The sequence below is a fragment of the Balaenoptera musculus genome, chromosome 8 (assembly GCF_009873245.2).
Source record: "Balaenoptera musculus isolate JJ_BM4_2016_0621 chromosome 8, mBalMus1.pri.v3, whole genome shotgun sequence".
Taxonomy (NCBI): Eukaryota; Metazoa; Chordata; class Mammalia; order Artiodactyla; family Balaenopteridae; genus Balaenoptera; species Balaenoptera musculus.
Window position 1 is genome coordinate 109460813 of NC_045792.1, and position 12265 is coordinate 109473077.

The window sequence follows — 12265 nt, forward strand, 5'->3', positions numbered from 1 at the left end:
CCACCCCACGCAGGGGCTGGCCGGGGGTCTCACCGAGTGGAAGGGCCCAGGGTTGATGACAGAGTGGCAGGACGAGAAGGCCCCGGCAGGGTCGGTCAGCAGGGAGCACCAGTGCTGGGCGTAGTTCTCTGGGGAGGACCGTCGTGGGCGCGGCTCAGCGGCCACTGGCGTCCCTCCCACACCTCCTCCCCTGCACCGGCCCACCCGCCCAGCCTCCGCTCGGCATACGCAGGCCCTGTGGGGGCCCCTCCGCTGGGGAAACCGAACTGGAACTGGGGGCTCGCCAGCCGAGCCACGCGGGCGCTGCTCACAGGGCAGCGGCGCCTTCCCGGGGGCGGGCCCGCAGCCTGTCGGTGACCCTGCAGCCCGCCCTGCTCACCCCCAGCGCCGGCCGCCCTGGAGCCCGGGTGAGACAGACGGGCAGCTCCCAGGCCCGGCCGCAGGGTAACCCGAGGCCCCCCCACCCCCAGGCTGGGGATACCGTTCTCCACGCTGTGGGAGCAGGGGTCCTCGAAGCCGTTCTTGACGTTGGGGCAGGCGGCCTGGGTCTTCCAGGTGTTGGCAAAGGCGGCGGCCGTGCCCTCCACCACGCCGCTGACAGTCCGGAAGTCGTCGGCCTGGTTGTGGTTGAAGTTCCCGCACAGGCCTGGGGGCGGGGGGGGGCATCAGAGGGCCGCCCAGCTCGGCCCAGGCCCCCCGGGCGCCTGCGGGTCCTACAGGCACCACCACACCGTGGCCCCGCCGGAGAGCCCCATCCCAGGATGTTGGTTCCAAAACCATCTCCAGATGAGCCCCGGTGGGGGGCGGGCAGCCCCCACATGAAGCCCGCTGTGAGGGCAGCGTACCCTGCTCTCCATCCTCCCGGCCCGCCTTCCCGTGCCGGGGTCCCTGCTGCGCCCGGGGAGCCACTGACTCCCCAGTCCCCACCTCTGGCCTGACTGCCCACCCCCCACTCCCCCCCCACCGCCCCGCCCCCGGCGCCCCAAGCCCACCGCTGGCCTCACCACACATCTGGCCCTGGTAGGAGGGGTCCAGCCTGAGGAACACCTGCATGAGGGGCACCAGCTGCACCTGCAGCTGCAGCCCGAGGCCCGTCTGCACCAGGATGAAGAAGGATGACGGCCTGAAGACGGTGATGTTGGCTGTGGGTTGGGGGGGACGGTCAGAGGCCGCCGTGCTGACCAGCCGAGCCTGAGCTGAGGGCTCCGGGGGCTGCCCGGCAGGAACCCCGGCCGCCCCTCCAGGGCCCGGGAGCTGGGCGGGAACTCGCGCTGACGCTCCCGTGAGGCCGGGCACCGAGTGTGCGCCACACGGGTCCCCACAGAGTCACAGATGAGGCCCCTGGCAGCCCCACCTTGCAGGTGGGAACCCAGCCCTGGGCCTTTCCGGGACTCCCAAGGCCACAAAGAACTAGCGAGGGACTCTGCTGGCTCGGTGCCGCCCCCTAGAGGCCCCGCCTGGCCGCCGCAGGGCCCGTTCCCTGGGGGCCACATACCCACTGACACGGGCAGCTGCGTGTAGATGGAGTTCACGAACACCCCGCCGTTGGCCTGGATCTGGATGGCCTGGCGAGAGGAGGCGGGGCCGCGGTCAGCGTGGGGAGGAGCCCGGCCGGCCATCCCGCGGAGGGCCGCTGCCACCGCCCCCGCCCCGCCGGGCCCTCACCGTGTCCCCTCCGCTCAAGCTCAGCATCACTGCTCTGAGGCAGTTCTCGTTGTCCGTCAGGCCGCATCTCCGCAGCTCGGCCAGCACGGTGAGGGCGTTGCCTGCACATATCTGACGGGACAGAGCCCAGCCGTGTCCTGGGTCGGCCAGCCCCCAACCCGGGCAGGGAGGGGCTGTGTGTGCGTGGTGCCCTGTGCCCAGGAAGCCCCTGCAGGGTCGGGGGCCTCTGGCACCTGGTCACCTCTGGGCAGCTTGTCCAGACCTGGGAGCCCCTTGGCCCCCGTGAGTGTGAGCTTCCTCTCGGAATGGAACCCCGGGGGACTTCACCGCTCGGATGGCCATCATGGAACCCTTCCTGGGGTGGAGGAGGGCTGAGGGTCCCGGGAGGGCCCAGCAGGTGGGGCTCACCTTGGTTAGGACGTAGCTGCAGTCCCCATGCACATCATAGAGTTTCTCATCGTAGGTGGAGATGTGGGACCCGCCCTGGACGGAGCAGATGCCCGGGCACGGGAGGTCCTGGCACTGCCATAGTCCCCCGGAGCAGGTGCTGGGTCGGGGGAGGCCGTGACAGAGGGGCCATGGTGAGGGGGAGGTGAACCCCATGCGAGGCAGGGGCAGGGCAGGGACCGGGCCGGCCGGGGGACCTACCAGGAGCTGCAGCTGGTGGTGAAGGAGGCCCCCGGGGCGTAGGGGCGGCCGCCGTGGGTGCAGGGGCACTGCCGCAGGGGCAGGCAGCCCGAGTGGGTGACGTCGTCCAGCACCGTGCCTGGGGAGCAGCGGGGGTGGGGCACAAGCGGTCAGCGGAGGCTGGGCTCAGGCGTTGGAAACACAGTGACCGGATGGGGGCAAAGGCCCGGGGGGGGGCGGTCCCCAAGGGCCCGGAGGACCTGCCTAGGGGGCAGAAGCAGCCGGCAACGCAGTGGTCCTCGCAGAGCTGGGAGCGCTCGGGGTTGGAGCAGGTGTCCGCGCAGGGCGAGCCACACTCCTGGTGCTGCGTGTTCAGCGGGCACGTCTGGGCTGTGGGGAGGAGCACAGGGCTTGGCCCCAGGAAGCCGCCCTGCTCCCGCCTTCCACGTGCCACCAAGGGGCCCCAAAGGGGCGCCTCTCGCCCCGTCCAGCCATCTTCTGAGTGAGGCGGGAGGGGAGAGGAGCGTGGGGCCCCGGGCCTCCGGGGGCAGCCCTCCCGCCCCCACCTGGGTTCAGGGGTGAGCCCAGCTCACTGTGCCCAGGCCAGGCCCTCCCTCTGGGCCCCCGGGGGCCCGCAGGCCCTTCATATTCCCCTCTGATCTCCTGCCCAGCCTCTCACCGTGGGCCCCCCAAGGGGCTCCACCTGCCCGGATCCCCAGCCAGGTGCCAGGCGTCCTGCCTGAGGGTCACCTCCCTCACACTCTCCCCAGGGACCCGGTGTGGGTGCAGGGCCTTGGGCTCCTCCCCAGTGCATGGGGGCACTCACGGCAGAGGTCAGGGCCCCTCCAGCTCTGCGGCTGTCCCCCGGCGTGGGCACACTGGCGAGAGTACTCCGCGAAGGTGGCACATGGGCAGGTGGGGCAGCGGCACAGGTCCTGGGTGCAGGTGGCCACGTACACCTCGGCATCCACCAGCCTGTGGCACTGAGCAAAGGCTGGACCCAGCAGGGTTTGGCGACAGATGCCCTCCTGGTGAGACAGAGGCTGGAGGCTCTGTCCTCCGTGCGGTATCGGTGGGGACCCCAGCCCTGCAGCCTTTCCCCAGGCCAGGAAGCCCCCTTCCCCTGAGGTGCCAGCCAGCCAGCCCGCCACCTGCTTGCCCATCATCCACCACGCATCTACCTTCTCATCCCTCCCTCCCTCCATCCACCCATCTAGCCTTCCATTCCTCTGTCCATCTGTCCATCCACATATCCATCCATCCATCCGTCCCTCCAGCCAGCCGGCCCGCCATCCACCCACCCACCCACCCTTCTGCTCAACTACTGAGAACTTGCTACTGCTCTGTGCAGAGCTCTGCTTGGTGACCCACGACCCTGGACTCCCTGCGCCCACCCCGGGCTCCGGGACACACCTGCCCACGGTGCGAGTGCCCAGGACGGGTGCAGACCCCATGCTGGAGGCGGCTCAGAGAAGGGGGAGGCGGAGGTGCCCACCGTCAGCCAGCCCCAGCAGGGTCAGTGCCGGCCTGTCGATGACCGTCCCCCTTGTTCAGCCCCCACCCCTGACTAGCTTCAGGTCCTCATTTAAGCCTCGTGGATTCTGCTGGTTTCGGGGATCCTGGAGGTGCTAGGCCACTTCCAAAGGTGGGGTCCTCCCCGCGCATCGGAAGGGCTTTTGCTCTGGGCTTCCTGAGTGCCCCCCTCTTGGTGAGACTGTGTCTGGGGGGGGCACGTATTTGCAGGGGTTGCGGGCAGGCACTCACTCCATCTGTGCAGTTGTCAGCTGGGGAGGGCAGGGGGTCCTGGCACTGCTCCGTGGGCCCATCCAGCTTCTGCAGGTTCCCAAACTGTACAGGGGTCAGCCTGGCATCTGCAGAGAGGAGGCACTCCATGCGGGGGCCCCGAGGGGCTCTGAGGGCAGAGCTCCCGCCCATGCTCAGGACCCCCGAAACTTCCCTCTGGGGCATCACTGGCAGTGTTGCCACCCCCCGATTTGCTCCCCGCCCTGCGCCCCCAGCCTCCCTGGGACCGTCCAGCCTGGACTCGGCCACCTGCTGCGCACTCACTGTGGGCATAGAACTCGCTGATGGCCGGGAGCCCGTTGAAGTCCCCGCACAGGCCGCAGGTCTGGTTGGCGTACCTGGGGTCCAGCTCCAGCTGGGGGCGGGGGAGGGGCAGCTCCAGCTTCTGCGGGCCCGGCAGGGCCCCCAGCCCCCATCCACCCAGCTCCCGCAGGGCTCCCCCTGGGTGGGGAGGGCGTCGGGGTGGGCAGCCTCACCAGGGCGCTGTCCTCTCCGTTCCACGTGAAGGTCAGCATCAGCCGGATGTCGACCTTGACATAGGCACTGCTCTCCTCCACCAGGAGGCCGGCGCGGCTGTAGGGCAACTCCTCCCTGGGGCGGAAAGTTCGGTGCTCCCACGGGTCCAGCGCCCTCCCCGCCAGCTCTGACCCCAGCCTACCCTGGAGCCTGGCCCCTCCACGCCCGGGCAGGCTCACCGCCGCCCGTTGACCAGGATGGACCCGTTGGAGACCTCCAGCACCAGCCCCTGCGTCTTGAGGATGATGTGGGTGACCGTGGGCCTGGAGCCCACCAGGCCGCGGCGGAGCTGGAGGTTGAAGTCCTCGTAGGCGGCACCGCAGTGCGCGGAGAAGACGTAGTTGCACAGCCCGGGGAAGCGGAAGACGTCGCCGTCGAAGGTCTTGTAGTGGAAGTCGCCCCACGTGCTGCACACCCGCCCGCCGTGCGCCGCGTTCGGGGCTGTGGGGAGTGCGCGGTGGGGGAGGGCAGCCTTCCCTGGGACCAGGCCCCCGGTTTCGGGGTGGGGAGCCGCCGCCCCCTTCCTCACCCCCCTCTGCTCCGGATTCCCCCTGGGACCCCTGACACCAGCACCCGGGTCAGCCCCCAGGAGAACCATCTACAGGGATGGCTCCCAGCCACGCCCAAGGCCCGGCTCCAGCCAAGCTCCAGCTTCCCGGCTGCCCACACTGTCCCGGCTTTATCCCCAGGTCTGTGACCACCCCCTGAGCCTGGCAAACACCCCTGCCCCCGGGGGCAGTGGGTGGCGACCACTTACAGCTCACGGTGGGGAAGCCAGTGACGGGCGGGATGAAGGTCACACGCTGGGCTGCAGAGTGAGCCAGGTCACACCCGAACATGGCCGGGCAGAGACCGGCCAGGACACCCCTGCCCAGGGCCCGCGTCCTCCTCACTGGCTACCGTGGGGCAGCAGGGAGCCGCAGGCCAACGCTGACCCAGCCGAGGGAGCCCAGGACTAACGCTGTCCCCTCCAGGACCCTACCCATCTGCCCAGGACACGCTCCTGCCCAGGTCTGTGTGTTTCCCCGATTGTGTGTGTGTGTGAGCATGTGAGTGTGTCCACGCCCGCGAGAGGGTGGGTGGGCAATCGTGTAAGCACAGACGTGTGGGTGTGAACATGTGTGTGCACACACGTGTGAGTGCATGTGAGCGTTTGAGCCTCTCTGCTCAGTGCCTTTGTTTTCTTAGGCCCCCTCCGCTGTCCCCTCCTGTGGGCAGATGGGATCCAGGAGGGTCTCCACGTGACGCGTAGCTAATGTGGCAAAGGGTCCACCCCCAGCCCTGCCCAGGTCCCCTGCCAGCTCCCCGCACCCCTGCCCAGGTCCCCTGCCAGCTCCCCGCACCCCTGCCCAGACCCCCTGCCAGCTCCCCGCACCCCTGCCCAGACCCCCTGCCAGCTCCGCGTGGGGCCCTTCCCGCCACTGTCCGCCCTCTCACCGTTCACGGTGGCCTCCTGACTCGCCCAGCTCTGCTCCGTGCCGCTCTGGGTCTCTGTGGGAAAAGGGAGCCGGAGTCCACGAGAAGCCTGACATCAGCCACCTGCCCCTTGGTCTCCAAGGGCTGCAGGATGGTGGCCGTGTGAACAGCACCCGATGCCGGGATGGGAGCTTCGGCAGGGAGCTGACCCGCCCTCCCCGTCTGCACCGCATCTCGCTGTGGCTCAGGGTAGAATGGAATCAGGAAAAGCTGTTGGCCTCACTGACCCCAGGCCACCCCAGGGAGAGCGTTTGGCCCCATGCGCACATCCCTCAGAGAAGGACAAAGCCTGGCTTTGTTGGGGAGAAGGACGCACACGGCTGGGGAGGCTCCTGGGCGTGACTTCGCAGAAACCCAAGACCAGAGCCGGCTCCACCTTAGAACTACCGGCCGTGGCAGGTGGGAGGCCTGGGGGCCCCGGTGCTGGCACGGCTCCCCAGGTCACCTGTGTGTCCCCCGCCACCAGGCACACCCCTCCAGTGTCCAGGTGCCCCCACAATCTTGATGGACAGGACTGAGCCCCCCTCCAGGCTGCTCTCTCCCAGGCTCAGGCTGGGGCACCCCGTGCTCGGGCCGGGGCCTCAGAATTCCTTCACCACGTCTGTGGGGGTCTCCACGCTCAGCCCACGCCTGCGCCTCTTCGGGAGTGGGCGGTGCAGCCCCAGGGGTCCCCATGTCCCCGGTGGGGCTGGGGCTTGGCTCCGCAGCTACCATGCCAGGCTCCACTTCCTGTGCGACTTTCCCGTCTGGGACACCGACATGGGAGCCACGGGGACTGGCCTGGAATTTCTCTCTCCTCTTAAGGGCCCTAGCTGACTGCGTTTCCCAGAAGCGTGGCTGCTCCCCGTCCACCCCTGACCCCTGACCCCTGACCCCAGACCTGCAGCCCCTCCCGCGTGTGCCCGCTGTTGTACCCACCCCATGGTCGAGAAATCAGGGGCGTTCACACGGACAGGCTCACGTGGCACACCCTCCTGGGGCCAGGTGACCGCCCAGTGAACCTGGGTCGAGAGCTTGGCCAGAGAAACGCCCACTGTTGACCACCCCATCATGCTCCGGTCTGGGTGCACACCCCCCTCATGGGAAGCCCCTCCACTCAGGGCCCAACCCCACCCACCCCTAAGGGGGCTCCAGCCCAGGGGACACCCATTTGAGGCAGGAGATAGATAGGCTCCAAGCTAGACATTTACAACCAGCCTCCTGTTTCCATTTCCCGAGGCAGGAGGCAGGTGGGCTCCAGGCTAGATATTTACAACCAGCCTCCCGTCTGCACTTGGAGATGGAAATAACAACGGGAACAGGGTAAATAGCTGGACTTTGTTTCTGGTGGACGCTTTGAGATAACAGTCATGGCAGGAACACAGAGGGGTTAACCCTTGTCTGAGGAAAAGATTAAGAGATCACATATTTCCCACCCCTGGGGCAAGGGAGACACTGCACACGCGCAGAAAGGCTCCTTGGGGGTCAAAAAGGAGGGGGCGCCACCCCCTAGTAGGTGATGCCAAGGCCTCCCATAGGCCTCTGGGCTGGGATCCATCTTGGCTAAAGGTTGCGCACGCATGTTGGGGAGGGTCCTAGGGCAGTTAAGTGTGTGGAAAGAGAAACCGGATAATTGGCCAGAGGTAAACAGAGACCCGGAAGAACCGCCCTCTATGAACGACTTAACCGCCTCTTCACTGGGCCCCTCCTCATTGGGGGGGGACGCCCACACCCTTTCTCTCTGGGGGAGGGGGGTGGTTAGGATTAGGGCATCTCTGCCTTGCTTCTGTCTTAACTAAACTGTTTCTCTGTGAACTCTCCCACGGGTTGTGCTGTGTCTCTAGTAATAAACTTTGTACCTGTTTTTACAGTTTTCGCGTCCTTGAGAAATGCATTTTTCGGTGGGGGCGAGGGCCAGGGGAGCCCTGCTTCTAGCCTTGAGCCCCTGGTAGACTAGCGGCTAGGATTCCTGGTTTTCATCCAGGCTTCCCAGGTCCGCTTCCTGGGCAGGGAGCTAAGGCCTTGCTTCAAGCCGCTGCTCACTGCTCCCTCTCCCAGCCCAGGCCGCCACGGTGCGCGTCTCCTTCTGACAGGAGCACAGACCCACCCCAGGGATTTGCCCCCAGCCAGAGGAGGGGGAGTGGGCTGACGGCAGGCCTGCTGCCCCGGGGCTGAGCGGGGCCACGGCTGGGCCAGGCGGGCTGGCCGGCCACCCAAACCGTGCGGGACCCCCACCGGGAGCTGCTACGGGAATGCCCCCGCACCCAGCCCTGCTCGCCTTCCAAGAAAGGCGGCTTGGGGCAGGGGCTCTGGGAGACAACCCCCTCCCCTTCACCATCTCCCTTTTACAGGTGGAGAGAGCCTCGGGCTGGTGCCCACCTGCCCAGACCCCCGAGCTTGGGGTGAGGTGCCGTAGAGGGGCTGCAGGAGCAGTCCGTGGGGCCCGGGGACGGGAGGGGTGGCCCCTGGCGGCCAGGGCTCCAGGCCAGCCCCGCTGGGTGTCACCGGCCGCCCCAGGCAGCATCTTTCGTGTTGACAGTAAGTGTTAGGGCTCACGGTGCTTCCCCGGCTTGGAGTGCCACAGGGCCAGACAGGCGGCGGTCAGGTGAGGAGGATGAGAAAGGCCGCAGGGCAGTTATGGCTCCAGGAGCAGGGCCAGCATTCGGACGGGGCTGCCGTGACGGCCGTGACCCCGGGCCAGCCCTGGAGGGCGGAGTGTGGAAGATGCGACCCTGCTGCTCCCCCTGCCATCAGGCACCTGTGCCGTCCCCTGCCCGCTCTGCTCTGGGGGCCTCACGGGAACCAGAGAGAACCCCCAGCCCGGGCTTCTCACCCAGAGCCCTCCCCGTCCCATCCCGGAGGCTGAGACCCTCAGTTTCCCCAGGGGGACCTAAGTTCTCCCAGCGCAGGCTGGGCGCGCTGGGCGCTCCGGGGGGACCAGGAGTCTGGGGCATGCAGGGCCCCACGGAGGACACGCTGTGCAGTGTCGGCAGGAGACACACAGGCGAGTGGCCTGCGGAGGCTGACGAGATGGAGTGAGGGGCTTAGGCCTTACCTGCCTTCTGCACCAAGGGCAGGACCACAAGGGCCCACGCCAGGGCCCGGCACCCGCTCTGGGCACCCATCCTGAGGGCCGGCACGGCGGAGGGCAGGCGGTGAGGAGGGAGTGGGGCGCGAAGCTCGCTCCCCCTGGGGGCCTTGGGGCTTATATAGCAGGAAGCCTTGGCCCCGCGCCCAGCTCCTGGGCCACGCAGGGTGCTGTCCTCTCCCCACGGCAGCCACGTGTGTTTGCTCTTGGGGAGGGGCCGTGGCACAAAAGAGCCTAGAGGAGGAAGGATCTGCGGCTCTGGGCCCCAGAGGTGCAGGACCCCCTCCCCCACCCCCCGGCCCGCAGCTTCTGGGAGTCAGGAGAGGAAGCGTGGACGGAGCCGGGAGGGCGGTGCCGGCAAAGCCCCCACAAAGCAGGGCCGGCTCGGCCTGCCTGGGTCCCGCCTTGCCGCAGCCCCGCGCCCTCGATAGGATGGGGCCGGGGTGCGGTGCGGTGTGTGGGCAGCCGGCAGGCTCAGACCCCGGGGCAGCGCCTCCCGGGAGCCTGGCTGAGGCTGTCAAGGGGGATTGGAGGGGAAGAGGCGGCCGTGGGGGAGCTGCCCAGAGGGGCTCACGGCCCCCGTCCCCGAGGGGTGAGCAGGGGCCTGCGAGGTCATTGCTCAGCCTGGCGGGGGGGGGGCGGGGGGGGGGGGGGCGGGGGGGGCGGGGCTCCCGCTCACTGCGGGGGGCACAGGCCATGCGTGGAGGGTGGGTACCGGCCTGCAGGCTCCCGGGGGTCCCAGAGCTCCCAGCTGTGCCAGCAGGACCCTTCCAGGCCTCTGGGCTCCTCTCTGTCACCAAGTTCAAACTCAAGGGGAAACCGAGGCCCTGAGGATGGACGCCCTGGCACGCACGCCGGGACTGGCCAAGGCAGGGCCAGGGGCTCCCAGCCTGGGTCCTGTTTGACCCTCGCCTCATTCCCAAGGCCGGCTGGTTAACCCCAGGGAAGGGGCACAGAGGGATCCCAGACCCCCCTGGGGTCCGCGGCCAACGGCAGGCTGAGCAGGGACCCCTGTACACAGTGACGTGCCCCCGGGGCCCCCCGCAGGGCTGACAGGGGACACTGGGGGACTGGGGATCTCTAAACCCCAGTACCTGCCCCAAGTGGGAGCCACGAAGGCCTGCCCCCCCGAGCAGGTTTGCGGGGGCCCTGGTCAGTGCAGCCCCCAGCCACACTCCTCCCCCCACATTCCCTCCTCTGGCTCTGGCTCTCGTAGCCACTGGGCGTCCTCGCCCCAAACCTGCTGTGTCTGAGCACAGGATGGCCCGGGGGCGGGTGCACAGGACCGGGCTGTGATCCGTCAGCCGGACGGTGGGTAGCTTCCAGGTTTTCGGGGTTAACAGCCCGGAGCACCCGGTACCCGCTCCCCCCCCACCCTGCCCTCCGCCTTTGTTTTTCTGATAAGTCCGTTGAAGTGGAATTTCTGGGGCAAAGGGAAAACCCATCTTAAAGCTCTAAACGTCTTTTACCGACGTCATCCCCCCAGCTTGGCCAATGGCCCCACAGGTCCTGCGTCTCCTTTTGGTTCCTGGTGTCTTTGGGGGCGTTTCCGGCACCGGCACCAGCATGGGGGCTCCTGCAGACCTGGGCCCTGGGTCTCAGCTCGGGCTCAGACCCCACTCACTGCCCGCTTCTGGGACCCCAGGACAGGCGCTCTGGCTGCCCTCCAGCTGCCCTCCCCCATCCTCACTGTCACCTCCTGGGCTGGGGTGCGTGATCTCCAAAGTTCTCTTTCACAGCCAACCCAGTTGTCCCCTCTGCAGAGGGCACAGCTGGAGGGGCCTCTGGGGGAGGGCTGGGTGGGGCCCCTTGCAGAACAGGCCTGGAGGGTGCGCTGGAACCCCTCCCTCCACCCCCCTACCCACCCCCCCCCCCCCCCCCCCCCGCCCTCCCGTGCTCTCAGGCTGTGGCTGTGCCTGGCCTTCCTGCCCTTGCTCCAGGCCAACAGCCGGTGCTCGAGGCCGTGGCACCTGGTCCCTCATGTGGGTGGGGAGTGCACACAGCCTGGACCCCTGAATCCACCTGAAGGAAGGAAGGAAGCAGGGAATCTGGCCCCCCAGCCTGAGCCCCCGTGCCTGCCTTCTCCCCGCTCCCCGAAGGCTCAGCTCTCAATCTGTGCCCCTGGTCCAGAGCCGAGCTGGGCGCCTTCGAGGCTGGCACGTCCCTCCGCCCGCCCTGGGTGGCCAGCACCACACAGCCATCAGAGGGGCCCCGCCAGCCCCAGTCCCCATGAAGGTCGGCCCCTCGCTCCGCACCCCCCAGCACCACGTGTGAGCAGCCTGGGCGCCTTGGCCCTCGAGGACGTTATCTCTTCAAGCTTCAAGGTTATCGTCTGGCCCCCCCACCAGCACCCCGGGAGGAGCACTCCATGTGGCAGGGGCCTGGCCCATCTGTTCACAGCTGGCACACAGCTGGCACACAGCTGGCAGGGGCCTGGCCCATCTGTTCACAGCTGGCACACAGTAGGCACTCAGTCAGTGCGCCGAAAGACTGAGGGGGAGGACGGCTGTGCCGTGGCCGGACGCTGCCCTTTCCCCCCCGGAGCACCATCCTCGGGCAGGGCTGGCCGTGGGGGCCGCCAGGGTCGCAGGATTGAGACATCCCGGATGTGGACCGCCAAGCCCAGCCTGTTTGCTTAGCGAGTTTACCCCTTCACAGTTGAGAGAGCCGAGGACAGAAGAAGAAGGAAGCGAAGCACAAGGCTGCTGGGAAGGAGGGCCCGGGCCAGGCCTCCTGGGGCTCGGGGAGGCCGCAGGGACGTGCCAGGGACCTGCCCCGCCTGGGGCGCACCCTGTCGCGCCCTCAGCCTGCAGAGCCCGCGGGCGGATGTGATCCTACCCCCCAGAAAAGACCCCCCACACAGAGCCCGGAGCTGGGCTCCCCGGCCAGTCCCTCGGCCCTGTCGGAAGCCCCTGGAGGGGTCATCACGGAGCGCTGGGCGCCCTTCTCAGCTCGCCCCTCCCTGCCCACCGGCCTCTCACCACAGCAGTGCGGAGTCAGGGCCATGGGCACTGGGGTGCATCAAGCCTCAGGCATTTATTGAGTGCTGGCTGTTTGCCCAGCTCCACACTGGACACCATGGAGGGTTCAGGAGTATGAGGTATGGCCCTG

The 12265-nt window shown here is 68.2% G+C and overlaps 1 protein-coding gene across 1 annotated transcript in view; it reads right to left on the minus strand.

Moving 5' to 3' along the window:
* MUC5B (mucin 5B, oligomeric mucus/gel-forming) overlaps positions 1–9196 on the minus strand; it is a 38663-nt gene extending 29467 nt beyond the window's left edge. The window contains exons 1-16 of the mRNA XM_036861389.1: positions 9122–9196; positions 6049–6102; positions 5369–5419; positions 4791–5052; positions 4572–4686; positions 4360–4450; positions 4057–4163; positions 3119–3320; positions 2557–2682; positions 2314–2431; positions 2074–2212; positions 1666–1776; positions 1496–1565; positions 1005–1142; positions 482–646; positions 34–128 (exon numbers count right to left, since the gene is read on the minus strand). Of these exons, the coding sequence (XP_036717284.1) occupies positions 34–128; positions 482–646; positions 1005–1142; positions 1496–1565; positions 1666–1776; positions 2074–2212; positions 2314–2431; positions 2557–2682; positions 3119–3320; positions 4057–4163; positions 4360–4450; positions 4572–4686; positions 4791–5052; positions 5369–5419; positions 6049–6102; positions 9122–9191 (1914 nt within the window). The 5' untranslated portion in view covers positions 9192–9196. The remainder of the gene's footprint in view (positions 1–33; positions 129–481; positions 647–1004; positions 1143–1495; positions 1566–1665; positions 1777–2073; positions 2213–2313; positions 2432–2556; positions 2683–3118; positions 3321–4056; positions 4164–4359; positions 4451–4571; positions 4687–4790; positions 5053–5368; positions 5420–6048; positions 6103–9121) is intronic.
* Between the last annotated feature and the right edge of the window lie 3069 nt (positions 9197–12265).